We start from the raw sequence: 12,764 nt of genomic DNA on the forward strand, positions 1-12,764 counted from the left end.
CTTTACCAAGTGACCCCCTACGAAAAGTGGTGTGTGCAGGATGCGGATTGGCAGGAGTGGGAGGGTTCTCTCTCATTTATGGGCTGTTACTGGGTCCTCCTCCTAGGTTCCCCTATATGGTGGACTGGAACGTGGACCTGGGTGAGGTTAGAGACACAGAGTCGTGGCACACATGCTTCCTGAGATCATATGGGGGCATTATGAATGTTGCACTGATTGAGACTAATTTAAAAAGGTGCTCACCTGTTGGTACTTGGTGCCGACTAGGTTTGCCAGAATGTACCCTTCGGTGTCGCCCTTGTGTTTTTGAGATTGCCAGATAATGGGGGTCGATGTGTCATATTTGGTGGGTGTGCCCTATGATCCGTGGCTTCTGGAATGGTATTTCTCCCTGATCCAGAGGATGACGGGACAGTCGGTGCCCCGGACTCCATGGATGGCTCTTCTTAACGCCCCAGTCCCTGGCCTACCTAAGTATTTACAGTGTTTGATTTTCTTTATTTTCCTGGGCGCCAAGTTGATGGCAGCTAAATCCTGGATGCGACCCACCATATCTCTAGTACAGGCGAAGAGGAAAATTACATGGATTATGATACATGAGAATATTGTGAGTATCCTGAAAGACACAGTCCATACGTTTCAAGAAATATGGGAGCCTTGGGCCGATTTATATGCAGGTCTCTCTGGAGGGTTAAACCAATTGCTCCTATTGGAATGGGGGGGGCAACTAATTTCTCGCTCCGACTTCACGATGGACCATACTCTTTTTCTCCTTTTTCTTTCTAGTCTGATCCTCTTTACCCTTCTTTTTTTCCATTCCCATTTCTATCCCTGTTCTTCGGGATATGGGACTGCTCCAGGGACTAGAAATCTGGAAGGGTTTGTAATATACTGCCTGTCAGAGGAATAGTCAGTATTGTGTAAGCTTTATTTCTGATATCTCCGTTTTTTTTATTGCCTACTATTAAACATTTTGTCGTCAAAGACGTTAAGATGAGGGACAGAATCTCTGATGTTTGATATTGACATATGTTTTATTGTCCAGTCCCATGTTGTCAGAACTGGTATTGTTTTTCGTACTGATTGTAAACTTTGTGTAAAATCTTTAATAAACTCTTTGAAAGTAAAATATTTTTAAATATATTTTTGCTCCAATAGAGAAAAAAGAAAAAAAAAAAAAATAATCTATACATTCCACACCCAAGTCACAAGATGGCAGTCAGCTACACGGACATAAATCAGAATCAGATGTACAGTCTGGTGATTACTTTAGGGGGAGAAAGAGGACATTCCTTGACCAGGCTTACCATGTGAAAGTTAAAGGTGATCAAACAGGAAATTCCAACTCAAGCCAAGCTCAGTCTTCATAGGTTGTTTAGTGCCCAAATCCAACAGTTCAGATAACCGGATACAATCTACCGGAATGTTAACACATTCCCCTCTGTGTGATCTCTATATATATATATATATATATATATTGCAAGGATTATAACCTTTGCTGCAGAAAGAAATCACGGTTTGTTCCTCTGTGCCTCTGAGTTTAGTGGGTTTCATGATTGTCAATCAGCTGTGCAGCTGCAGAGCACTAATGAGGAAATCTACATTTCTGTTGCAGGGGATAGCCATATTGCATTGCATTTTCAGAAAAATACAGCGGCTGCAGATTAATAAAGGAAAGAATAATTTTAATAACATTCAACTACAATGGTATCGCATTTGTATATGCTATATTATTTTTTTCTTTATTTGCAATTTTTTTTTCCCCACGAAAGTGGAGTTACCCTTTAAAAACAGGCTGTATACCTCCTCTGGGGATAAGGGAGACTCAAACTATGTGTAGCTGTATGTGTACCTTCTTTGCTGACCTATTCCCTCCCTCGCCTTATCCCTTTTCTAAAATCAGCGATGGGAACCACTTAGTCTAGCTATGTTTTCTCTTTATGCCATCCCTATAATTAATACAGTATAAAAATTATGTACAGGACAAATTTTTCAACAGTTGAACACGCAATGTACGTTTTTACTTTTCTGAAAACAATGTTTTTGAACCCCCTACCCAAGAAAAAAAAAAAAAAACAAACAAAAATACACACGGTGTAGACAAATGCCTTAGCCAACAAGTGCCGGTTCACACTGCAGCGGCACGACTTAGGGGGCTACCCGTGAAGTCGCGTGCACTGTGACTTCGGCGCGAATTGCACGGACTTCATAAAATGAATGTCTATGCAAGTCACTCCAGGTCGCCCCGAAGTAGTACAGTACCCTTTTTCTAAGTCGGAGCGACTTATGTCACTCCTATTAGAACCGTTCCTGTACCGAACAATGGGAGCGCGACAGACCGCGACTTGTCAGGCTGACAAGTCGCGGTCCAAGTCGGATCAGTGTGAATGGGCTCTAAAGGCCCCAAAAATGAACCACCTCTTCATAATGGCCGCAGCAGGTATGTAGGCCTAGAATATCAAATGCAGAACTCTCACCCCCCTTCCTTGGGAATACCAGAGGTGCAAAGGATAGCTCAAAGGACAGGGTGACAAACTTTTTAGATTAAGTCCCGCATTAAAGACAGGTGCATCCTCTTAAAAAAAAAAAAATGTTATCAAAGTATGCATTTCCCAGTTAGAAAACCATTTGTTAGAGGGTGGTTACATTTGTTCTCAATGGTCCCACTGTATGTAGGAATGTAGCCAAACTATCTTGCTCTTTCCTGAGGTGGGCTAGGGAATATAAACTATGGGATGGGTAGTGTACATAGAGCAATGCACATAAACCACAATGGAAAAAGAAGGAAAAGGAGAGGTTACAGAATTCATCGAGGACATTACAAGGCAGAAAAAAAACACAAGAAAAGGAATAAAAATAGGTTTACATGGTCATCAACTAATTGTCACCAGCATACTGGCCGATTTAAAAACAAAGAGATGGGAATATTCAGTTTAACAAAACATCATAGATTTAAGAGATCCAAAAACATCAATATACTAGTAATCTGAGATTTTGAATTATAGGGTGGTTTGGTCTATTCAAGCAATGACAAGGGCAACAATAAAATTAGGAAATCTTGCAGTTTTCCCTGTATGTATTAGGCCTGTGTCAATGCGTCAATCTCAGACTATTCAGAATACATTGATGGGTGCACCTGACCTGCTTCAAGCAGTTATTGCATTCACATAGACGACTTGTTTGAGTTTGCAAAATTTGTCTCAAGTGTGCAAATGCCCATCAACACAAGTCCCCCTAACATGCTACATGTTTAGATTTGTCTGGAGTACACTTTTAAATACCCACATGATAAACATCATACACCATGAAATCTAGTTTCTCAAATGAAAAAAAATTAAAAAGGGGGGGAGACACATACTTTTTCGTTAGCTCATCAAAGTCAGACCGATACTTTCCCAGCTCTATCTGTAGCTTGGCTCTGTGTTTCGCCGTTTCATCCAAAACTTTTCGAGCATCAGCAAGCTCAGCCTCGTACAGGTCTTTGATTACACTGACCTAAAATATCAAAGTTTAAAAAAAAAAAATAAAAAAATAGTAATGAAGGGCACCAATATGTAACCAGTATGTAATGTGCACACATTGCAAGAGTGGTTTATACAAAAAAAAAAAAAAAAAAAAAAAAAAAACATGGAACCTAAAGTTTTAAAAAAGTAATACAAACATAAACCACCCCTATTTACCCATGGAATGCCAACCTTGCAACACACAAGAGGAAACAAGTCACCGGGAACCAAAGTTTGTGCAAAAATGCCAATATGAATGAATGATCCAACATTCTTTGCTCTTAACCTTTCAACTACCACACCACATTTTCCCTAAGGCAATCAAATGTGCATTTTATTTTTACTAAAATCCTTCCCCACTTCTAAAAACACAGCACTGTATACTTATGTAGTTGAAGCTACACTGTGCACACAGCCGATGCATCTGTTAGTGAAGTAAATAGTTTGCATGGACACGCTTGATCCAAAACAAATAGTTTTAACTTCACTAAAACCTGGAGTTAGGCTTTAAGCTGAAACCCACATTTTGGAACTCTGGTAGAATCATTGGTCACAATAAAAGACCCCCAAGGAGGTCAGTGATGGGTTGTTTCTAATGCACTTTTACCGTTTGTTAAAATAAGAAAACAAATTGAATGTCCATGATCTGGGCACATGTGCACTTAAAATGGTAATAAACCCAAAATCAAAAATGTCATACTACAGCTTACAACTCATTAGATGTGGTGGCTGCATATGTTTTCTTTGCCCTTTTTCCTCTGTTTTTACCTGGTGATCGGTCCAGTAGCACACACCTGTATTAATTAGTGAGGGGAGTGTTGTTGACCTGCCTACTTCTGGTGAGCATATTATTTGTCACAGCTCATGAGGTGGATTAGTGCCGGTTTCCACTAGTGCGACTTGCTATGCGACTTGACACATGTCAAGTCGCACAGCAAGTCAAAAGCCATTCGTTTCAATCAGGCCCGTTTTCACTGCCGCGACTTCAAAAGTAGTTTGTGCACTACTTTTGAGCTGGCTTCAGTGCGACTTCCCTCTATAATGAGGGACAAGTCGCACTGAAAGCCGCAGTTTACTTTCGCTACGAAGTCACGCTAGAAGTAGCACGACTTTGTAGCCGCGGCAGTGGAAACGGAGCCTTAGGGTCCTTTCACACGGGCGGTCCGTATGTCCGTTTTTCATCCCATCCGTTTGTGGATGAAAAAACAGACATAAATGTCTATGGGATTGCGGATGATCATCCGCTGACATCCGTTTTGCATCCATTCTGTTCAGTTTTTTTTTTTTTTTTTTTTTTTTTTTTTTTAACAGAAACGTTTTATTAATTTAAAACAAGTTATAAATTAACAGTGCCAACAAGGTATGGTTACACCAGGAGCAAAAATGATAACAGACAATCCAAAGAGAGCAAATGCACATAAATATCAAACATAGTTATGAAACAGATACTGGCCGACATCCAAAGAGACAGTATGAACCTCAGGGCCTCAATAATGCACAGTCCCCCAAGACCCCGAGTCCCCTGGGAGGGGGAGGAGTCGGGGGGAGCCCCAGGAGGTCGAGCCGCGGGGGAGCCGGGACGCAAAAAAAAAAAAAAAAAAAAAAAACGCCCCCCATGTCCCACATTCACATGGTAACAACCCTGCCACCAGGGCCCCGGGAGTAACATCAACACACCAGGGTTGGGTTTACAGTGGTTTAGCTGCAATCCAAACATCCCATATCTTCCCAAACTTTTGAGGGCATTGACGCCCCATATAGGTCAACCTGTATAGGGACAGAGCCGCATCTATCAATGCCCTCCATTGTGCAACCTTGGGGGGGGGGGTCAGCCCCCTTCCATTTCAGCAGCAGCGCCTTCCGGGCATAGAAACAGAGGAAGAACAGCAGAAGCTTAGAATATTTCGCCTGGGTCACCAGCTCCCCCATCCCCAAAAGGAGGACCCTAGGGTCCAAGGGCACCGGTACCTGCAGCACCGCGCTGAGCTCCCGGACAACGCCCTTCCAATAATCCTGGAGGAGCTGGCATTCCCACGTAACATGGAGAAATGTGCCTACCGCCTGCTGGCATTTGGTGCATAAGTCAGAGTGGGTGCCGTATATCCTAGCCAAACGTTGCGGGGTGTAGTAAGCCCTATGCAAGAACTTCAGTTGGGCAAATCTATCTCTGGCGGAGATTACCGTGGGGATATAATGGGGGAAGACATTGATCCCAATCATCCTCCAACAATGTGGGGACATCCTGCCGCCACTGTCGGAGCAGATGGGGGTCATGAGCCAGCCGGCCACTCTGTTCAGTTTTTTTAAACGGAAGAGAACCCGATTTTTCTTCCATTTAAAAAACGGAACAGACGCAAAAAGGGATGTCAGCGGTGTCATCTGCAATCCCATAAACATACATTATGTCAGTTTTTCATCCGCAAGTGGATGGATGAAAAACTGACATACTGAAAGGACCCTCCGAAAGTGCATACGTGTCAGTTTAAAAAAAAAAAAAAAAAGTCACTGAGCGGATGAAAAAAACTGAACGGACAGTGTGAAGGACCCTTGCTCTCATTTGAACACATGGAGTTGGGGATATAACACGGACTTTTCACTTGGAATCACCATTTTGCAATTAATTTATTTTATAAGTATTTATTATATACTCACATATGTCATAGGGTGTCATATATAATTTGCTTAATTTATCCCCTATGAAGGACTGTTAGAGCACTGTATATTGGGTTTCAATTTTTTTCATTACAAGTGCGTGTCACTCAGGAATTGTTATAGCACTTTATTTAGCACTTGCACTGTTTCAGTATCACATTTTTTGATTATTGGAGCACTAGTACCAGCGCTTACTTTTTTATTTTTCACTCAGAATACTGGCACTTTTCCACTGCAGGTACTGGCTCGGCTTCGCTCGGCTCCACTCGGCACTACTTGGCCCTGCTCGGCTCATTTGCTTTTCCACTGCGTGGTACGAGTCGGCACATTTCAGCACTGTATAGGCTCTACTCAGCTCGGTTTGCTTTTCCACTAAAGTAGTAAGTGGGTGGGATTACAACGATTCTCTGACCAATCAGTGGCTAGTAGTGACAAACAATCAAGGCTGCATGCAAAGGATTGTGGGATATGGTATAGGTACAGCATGCTTGGAACCCCAACCGAGGTGGTACTGTTTAAGCGAGCCGTACCATGTAGTGGAAAAGCGCCACTGTACCAAACCGTACCGAACCGTTCTAACACGTACCATGCAATGGAAAAGTGCCAAACCGATCCGTTCCATGCAGTGGAAAAGCGCCATTTGTGTTGATTGTAATTTGGATACGTTAATTATATTCCTGTACACAATCTCATCTGCATACGATAACGTAATCAAGCACCTGACCTGGTGGGGTATATTTTCAGTGTGAGTTTGTTCAATAAAAATGTTCCAGATCTTATACAAGCTATTCTCGGCTAGTTTTGTATAGGGGCGGCTAGAATATCTGATATCTATATTCAAGACTGAAGGAAGCGGTATTCTGACAGGAGCACGCAAGCACATTGTGGGGGTCACGGTTCCGTTACAATCACCTCTGCGTTTTCTGTTTTTTTTTTGCACTGAAAACAAAACCAGATCAACAAATTTTGAAAAAAAAAAAAACAAAAAACAAAAAACAAAAAAAACCCACACTTTTTTTACTTTCTGCTATAAAGAAAACAAAAAAATCATCAATTTAGGTCAACATGTATCATCCTTCAAATTTTTGGTAAAAAAAAAAATCCCAATAAGCGTATATTGATTGGTTTATGCGTTAAAAAGCGTCAACATTAAAAGCGTCCAGAGGGAGAAAGAATTTATAAATCAGCCTTTTATTTTTTATAACAGGATGTTCTGGCTGAATTTACCTAATACAGGACCACAAATGTGTGATTGGTGTTAAATCCCACCAGACAAAGCCCCATAGAAGTAGCTGTCAAAGAGAACAAAGACCAAGCACCAAACCACAGCGTGCCAACGACACCTAAGCCGAGCCTTCTCTCTGACAAGCTGTAATCTTAAATATACCAGCAAACAATAAACCACCACCAGCCTCCAGACCAGAAACCTGCTCATTTATGACAAGTAAAGCCTGTCAAAGCACAACACTTCCTATAAATCACCATTAGATTCACTCATGGAGGCTGTCATGTGTGGAAATTCACTGCAATTGCCAGTCATGTGAAAATCAAAGTATGTTTACCTATTTCATCTACACATGATTGGGGATTCAAAGTGAGGAGGAATTTGATTTATACATGAATGGTGATTGCACTGACTTTTCGCACCATTTATTGCATGAAGATTCAGTCCAAAAGTGTCCATCTCCAAGGAAGCTCTGAATTTGAATCTCCAAAGACTGACTGGTTAGGACTCATTCACACCTGCAACAGACTCTGATAAGCAATCTGCCTTGATCACTATTCAGAGAGATAGAAGAACAGCTGACAGGTATTCAGAAGGTGATACCTCCTGAATGCCTGTTTTTTCTGACAGCCAAACTAGGTTGATAAATGAAAATGTTGCACAGCAACCCCAAACCTTGCACTTGCAGTATGAATGGCCCCCTTCATTTAAAGGGCAGGGAACTCTGTAAAATGCTTTATTGAATGATCACATCACAACAGAACATAGCAACGTTAGATCCTGATGAAGGGGTCCTGCATTGTTCCAAAACATCGCTATCCTTGGCTGTGAGGCGGTAAAAGTAATGGATCCTTTTTCACAGTGTACTTATGCACAGCTGTAACTTTTTGAATGGAAAAGTGGCAGACGCTTATTTTTGCAGCGACGCTTATAAAAGGGCATGGTGGTAAACCTTGGGTGGTCAGCGCAGCCGCTAATGGCGTAGCCATTAGCAATTAGCAGCCATTAATTGTTTGTTAGCCTCTCTTCCTCATACAAGGAAAAAAGTAATGAATGAAGGAATCATTCATTACTTCCAGATCAGCAGATCCCAAAGTTGCAGGATCACGTTCTAACCATTTCACCTTTGTCTCCTGTACATCCGGTCTGACCTTTTATCCTCCTCACCTACAGATCTGTACCCCTTCCATCTTCATCCTCCCACTATATCCAAAGTGCATATGAACCCCTTCCCCTGTGTATGGCCTATATATTTAATGTACTGGCAGGTTTCATTTCCAAAAGATTGTGGCAAAATAACAAAATTACATTGGGGTATCTACTTTCCAGAAGGGGGTCATTTTCTGGGCTGTCCTTGCATTTTTACTTGATGTGCCACATAAATAATAAAACATAAAGCTGGCCATACACTGATCAAAATTCCAGTAGGGCCCAGTTGGGGGGGGGGCTTTTAACTGCTTTTATCGCCAAACCAAGTACATGTACATCATTTGGCTTTAAGTGGTTGTACCAAGATGATGCCTACAGCTAAAACAGGCATCATCCCGGTATGGTTTCTTTTATGTAAAAGACAACCTAGTGGCTAATCAGCTGCTGGATTGCTTTTACAGGTGGCGGGCCCTCTCCTGAATGTCCCATCATAACAATGAGCCCTAAATGAAAGCTGGTGGTGATTCCGCCGGGCTTACCACAGAAAACATCAAGGACCAGAAGGACCCCGATGTTCTAGGCAGTATAGGAAACATGAAGTCCTGCCATTTCCAGTTTCCCTGGTGTAAACAGAGCCATTTTTACGTTGGTAAAGCATCTGAATGCTTTTAGGGCACAGGAGACATCTGAGGTCAAACAGACCCCAGATTTCTCAGCAATGAGTAACTGTCACTGCCTATTGCTGTCACAAGGGATGTTTATATCCCTTGTGACAGCAATAAAAGTGACCAAAAAAAAAAAAATTAAAGGGTAAAGAAAGAAAAAAAAAAAAAAAAAAGTTTAAAAGCACCCCCATCTACAAAGGTGAATGCACTTGTTGGTCCTGCACACAGGGTCTCTGCTAAAAATATATATTATATATACAAACACACACTAGCTTTGAGGGTCCTAAGTAGTTTTCAAGCAAAAAATACTGATTTTAAAAAGGGGCTTAGTCCTTAAAGCTTTGCTAAACTGCCTCCACATCTGGCACCTTTTGAAAGGTACCCCCCACCCCAATTCATAAAGCACAGCACGCTTCACACATGCACAGCAGGGAACTGGCTGTGAAGTCAGACTAGCAAACCTGTCATATCAGCTGATGGAAGGGACATTCCGTCAGCTGACTTACCAAAAATACTTACTGCGCATGCGTTCCACCGCTAGCGTATGCGCACTGCAGTGTCCAGCAATCTGACAAGTAGATTGTTGGTAGTGAAGAAGCGGAACACATTTGCAGTAAGTATTTTTGAGTGTGGCAAGATGTCTGCTGTTGAATTCTGTTTACAGGCTTGCCACAACTGAGTGAGGGTATCCAAAAATGACTACGTTTGGTCCTGAGCAGTGCGGGGTGTACCAAGATGGCCGTCGCCACCTTCTGACTGCAGGCTTTCAAAATTATATGCATGTAGAAAGAAAGTGGCACTTCCAGTCTCAGGAAAGTAGAAACTTGAGTTTTATTTCTTCAAATCAAAAAGTCCCAGCATGTGCTTCTTCATCGCTATGAATAAGCACATGGTGTGAAATGCGTTTGCTGCTATCCTGTTTGTCTTGCACATGTCGATGTTGGGACTTTTTGATTTGAAGAAATAAAACTCAAGTTTCTACTTTCCTGAGACTGGAAGTGCCACTTTCTTTCTACATGCATATGGACTTCTTAGGTTGCGGACCTTGGTGAGCACCCAGTCTTGCAGGACTACTACAGTTTACTTGGGAATCCTACTGGCCCAGCTGTCAGCACTTTGAGCGGTGATTTGTTTCTATGCTTCTTTGGGCTTTCAAAATTAAACATCCAAACAGTCTCACGGGTTTCAAAATTACTGTATATAAGCATATATGCTGACCTAATTGCTATAATGAGTCTGAAATTCAAGACTTGATTGGGTGTAACAAGAGGTCCACTGCCGCCTTCTAACTGCAGGTGTTCTGTCAGATTAGCAAACTTGCTAGCGGTGGAACGCACGCGCAGTAAGTATTTTTGGTAATGCCTCGTACACACGCAACGATTGTTGGCCGTGAATTTTCGGCCAACGTCCGATCGGCTTGTTAGTATGATGCTTCCGACAACCAACTGCGACTTTTCGGCCGAACAAAATCTGGTGTGCAGGCTATAAAATTTTTGTTGGCCGTCAACAGAACGGCCGATTGTCCGTCAGTCAGTACAGATTTCGGCAGACAAAAATCTGATGAGCAAGACTGGGCATGCTCAGAGAAGAAAACACACACGGAAAGTAAACCATCACGTGACATCACTTCTGAAGTTGGTTTTTGTTGGACAACAAAAGTCCAGTGCAAGTCTAGAGCACATTTCAACCAACACAACAACACTGGACAAAAGACGGCCGATCGGCCAACAATCTGTGCGTGTGTACGAGGCTTTAGTTGTGAAGGCGTGTGCAGGAGAGGCACTGGACAACAGAAGCCCCATAGTAAGTCTACGGATGGCGTAGTTTCCCATTCCTTTTACAGCTGTAGTTGGTCCTCTCCTGCACACGCCTTCCATCGCTGGAGACCAGATCGGGCGTAGAAAAGGTAAATATAGTGATTATTGCAGTCAGTTTTTTAGGCGGACCTGATTGGACGCTCCGTGCATCCTATGGAGCAGTGGATGTCGGTATGGACATGCCCGCTGACACCCACTGCTACACGATCCGATCTTGTCTGTGAAATTTAGACAGGTGGTAACCCTATTTTCCAATCGTCTGGAGGATCGGATTGGATGAAAACAGACAGGGGGTCGGTTATCATTCAATCTCCCATAGAGGAGAGCGGGGATCTGACAGCTCCGTCTCTGAAAAGTAAGCGGAGACGGAGCTGTCATCCACCTTCTCAGCGGGGATCGGCGGATCAAAACGGAATCCACCAGGCGCAAAGGCCGTGTGAAAGGCCCCTTACAGGGTTAGATAGATTTGGATTAGAATGTGGCACTGAGCAGTTTAGCGTTAGGTTTCACCTAGACTAATGCCTCGTACACACGCATCCATAGTTGGCCGTGAATTTTCGGCCAACGTCCGATCGGCCGATTTTCGGCTTGTTAGTATGATGCTTCTGACAACCGACTGACTTTTCGGCCGAAAAAAATCTGGTGTGCAGACTATAAAATTTTTGCTGGCCGTCAAAAGACGGACGATCGGTCGGCCGATAATCGTTGCGTGTGTGGCATTAGCCTTTAAAAGTCAGTATTTGCAGCTGCTTTTTTCTGAAGGAGCCTAAATATAAAAAAAAAAAAAGCATTGTCCAAAAAGAAACGGATAGAAAAATTTGATGACCCTGTCAGAGTAACGGTCAGTCAAAGTATCAGAGTCCTGGTATTGGATGAGGGGGTATTACAAGCAGACAAAAAAAGAAAAACCCATCTCCTTTTCTTGTGATATTTGGGATGTCTGAGCTGGGAAGTGGCAAAGTTTGAATGAAGGCGGATGGAGTTCCTCCTCCCAGGCTGAGGACAATGCTCCCCCTCCCCCCACTCCTATGATGAATGGACTGCCATATAGAGCACAGCAGAGCCAGCCCGGTATTGCTGTCCTATAGAAGCCCCCGGGTCCCCGAACACTTACCTCCCGGGTGGTGACCTCCTCCTTCTCAGAGATCTTCACCATCAGCCGGTCATTCTCCAGCTCCAGAGATCGGACCCGGTCTATGTAGACGGCCAGGCGGTCATTGAGATGCCGCAGTTCTTCCTTCTCCTGCAGGCGGCTGATACGAGTTGGAGAGAGCGGGGTGCGAGCGCCCCGAGCCGGGGACTGCGACAAAGGGGGCGCCTGACGGCTGGGGGTAGACGTAGCCATTGCTCTTATTGGGACTTCCCGCCTAGCACTTACTATCACACACACTAGAGTCGTCCTGGAGCTCCTTTCTCCCCAGGCAACGGTCACTTTTCATTCAATGGCGGGAGTGATTAGCGCTGTCCAATCCTGGAGAGGGGACCCGCGTGATGTCAGGGCCATGCGCTACGCTAATGCGGCCATGTCTTGTGAGGGCACATGGGGGAATCACTGGCGCGGTGTCTGAGACAGTGTACGGTTGTCTTCTCGTTCTCCTTTGCCCTTCTTAAAAATGGCGTTCTAGAAGAGTAGGCGGGTTCGCAGAAACAAGGGGAGTGGCGGCCTGGTGGGACTGGCATACGGCCATTTTATGGCTGTTGGCTGGCAGCCGAGGCGCTGCTTCGGAGCTGTGTTTTGGTGTTTTTGTGCAGT

At 43.6% G+C, this 12,764-nt stretch overlaps 1 protein-coding gene across 1 annotated transcript in view; it reads right to left on the minus strand.

The window, feature by feature from the left end:
* Positions 1-12,493, minus strand: part of LMNB2 (lamin B2) — an 84,131-nt gene extending 71,638 nt beyond the window's left edge. Inside the window, exons 1-2 of the mRNA XM_082270935.1 lie at positions 12,126-12,493; positions 3,359-3,495 (exon numbers count right to left, since the gene is read on the minus strand). Coding sequence (XP_082127061.1) covers positions 3,359-3,495; positions 12,126-12,356 — 368 coding nt within the window. The 5' untranslated portion in view covers positions 12,357-12,493. The remainder of the gene's footprint in view (positions 1-3,358; positions 3,496-12,125) is intronic.
* Between the last annotated feature and the right edge of the window lie 271 nt (positions 12,494-12,764).

The sequence above is a fragment of the Pelophylax lessonae genome (assembly GCF_965119305.1).
Source record: "Pelophylax lessonae genome assembly, chromosome: 1".
Taxonomy (NCBI): domain Eukaryota; kingdom Metazoa; phylum Chordata; class Amphibia; order Anura; family Ranidae; genus Pelophylax; species Pelophylax lessonae.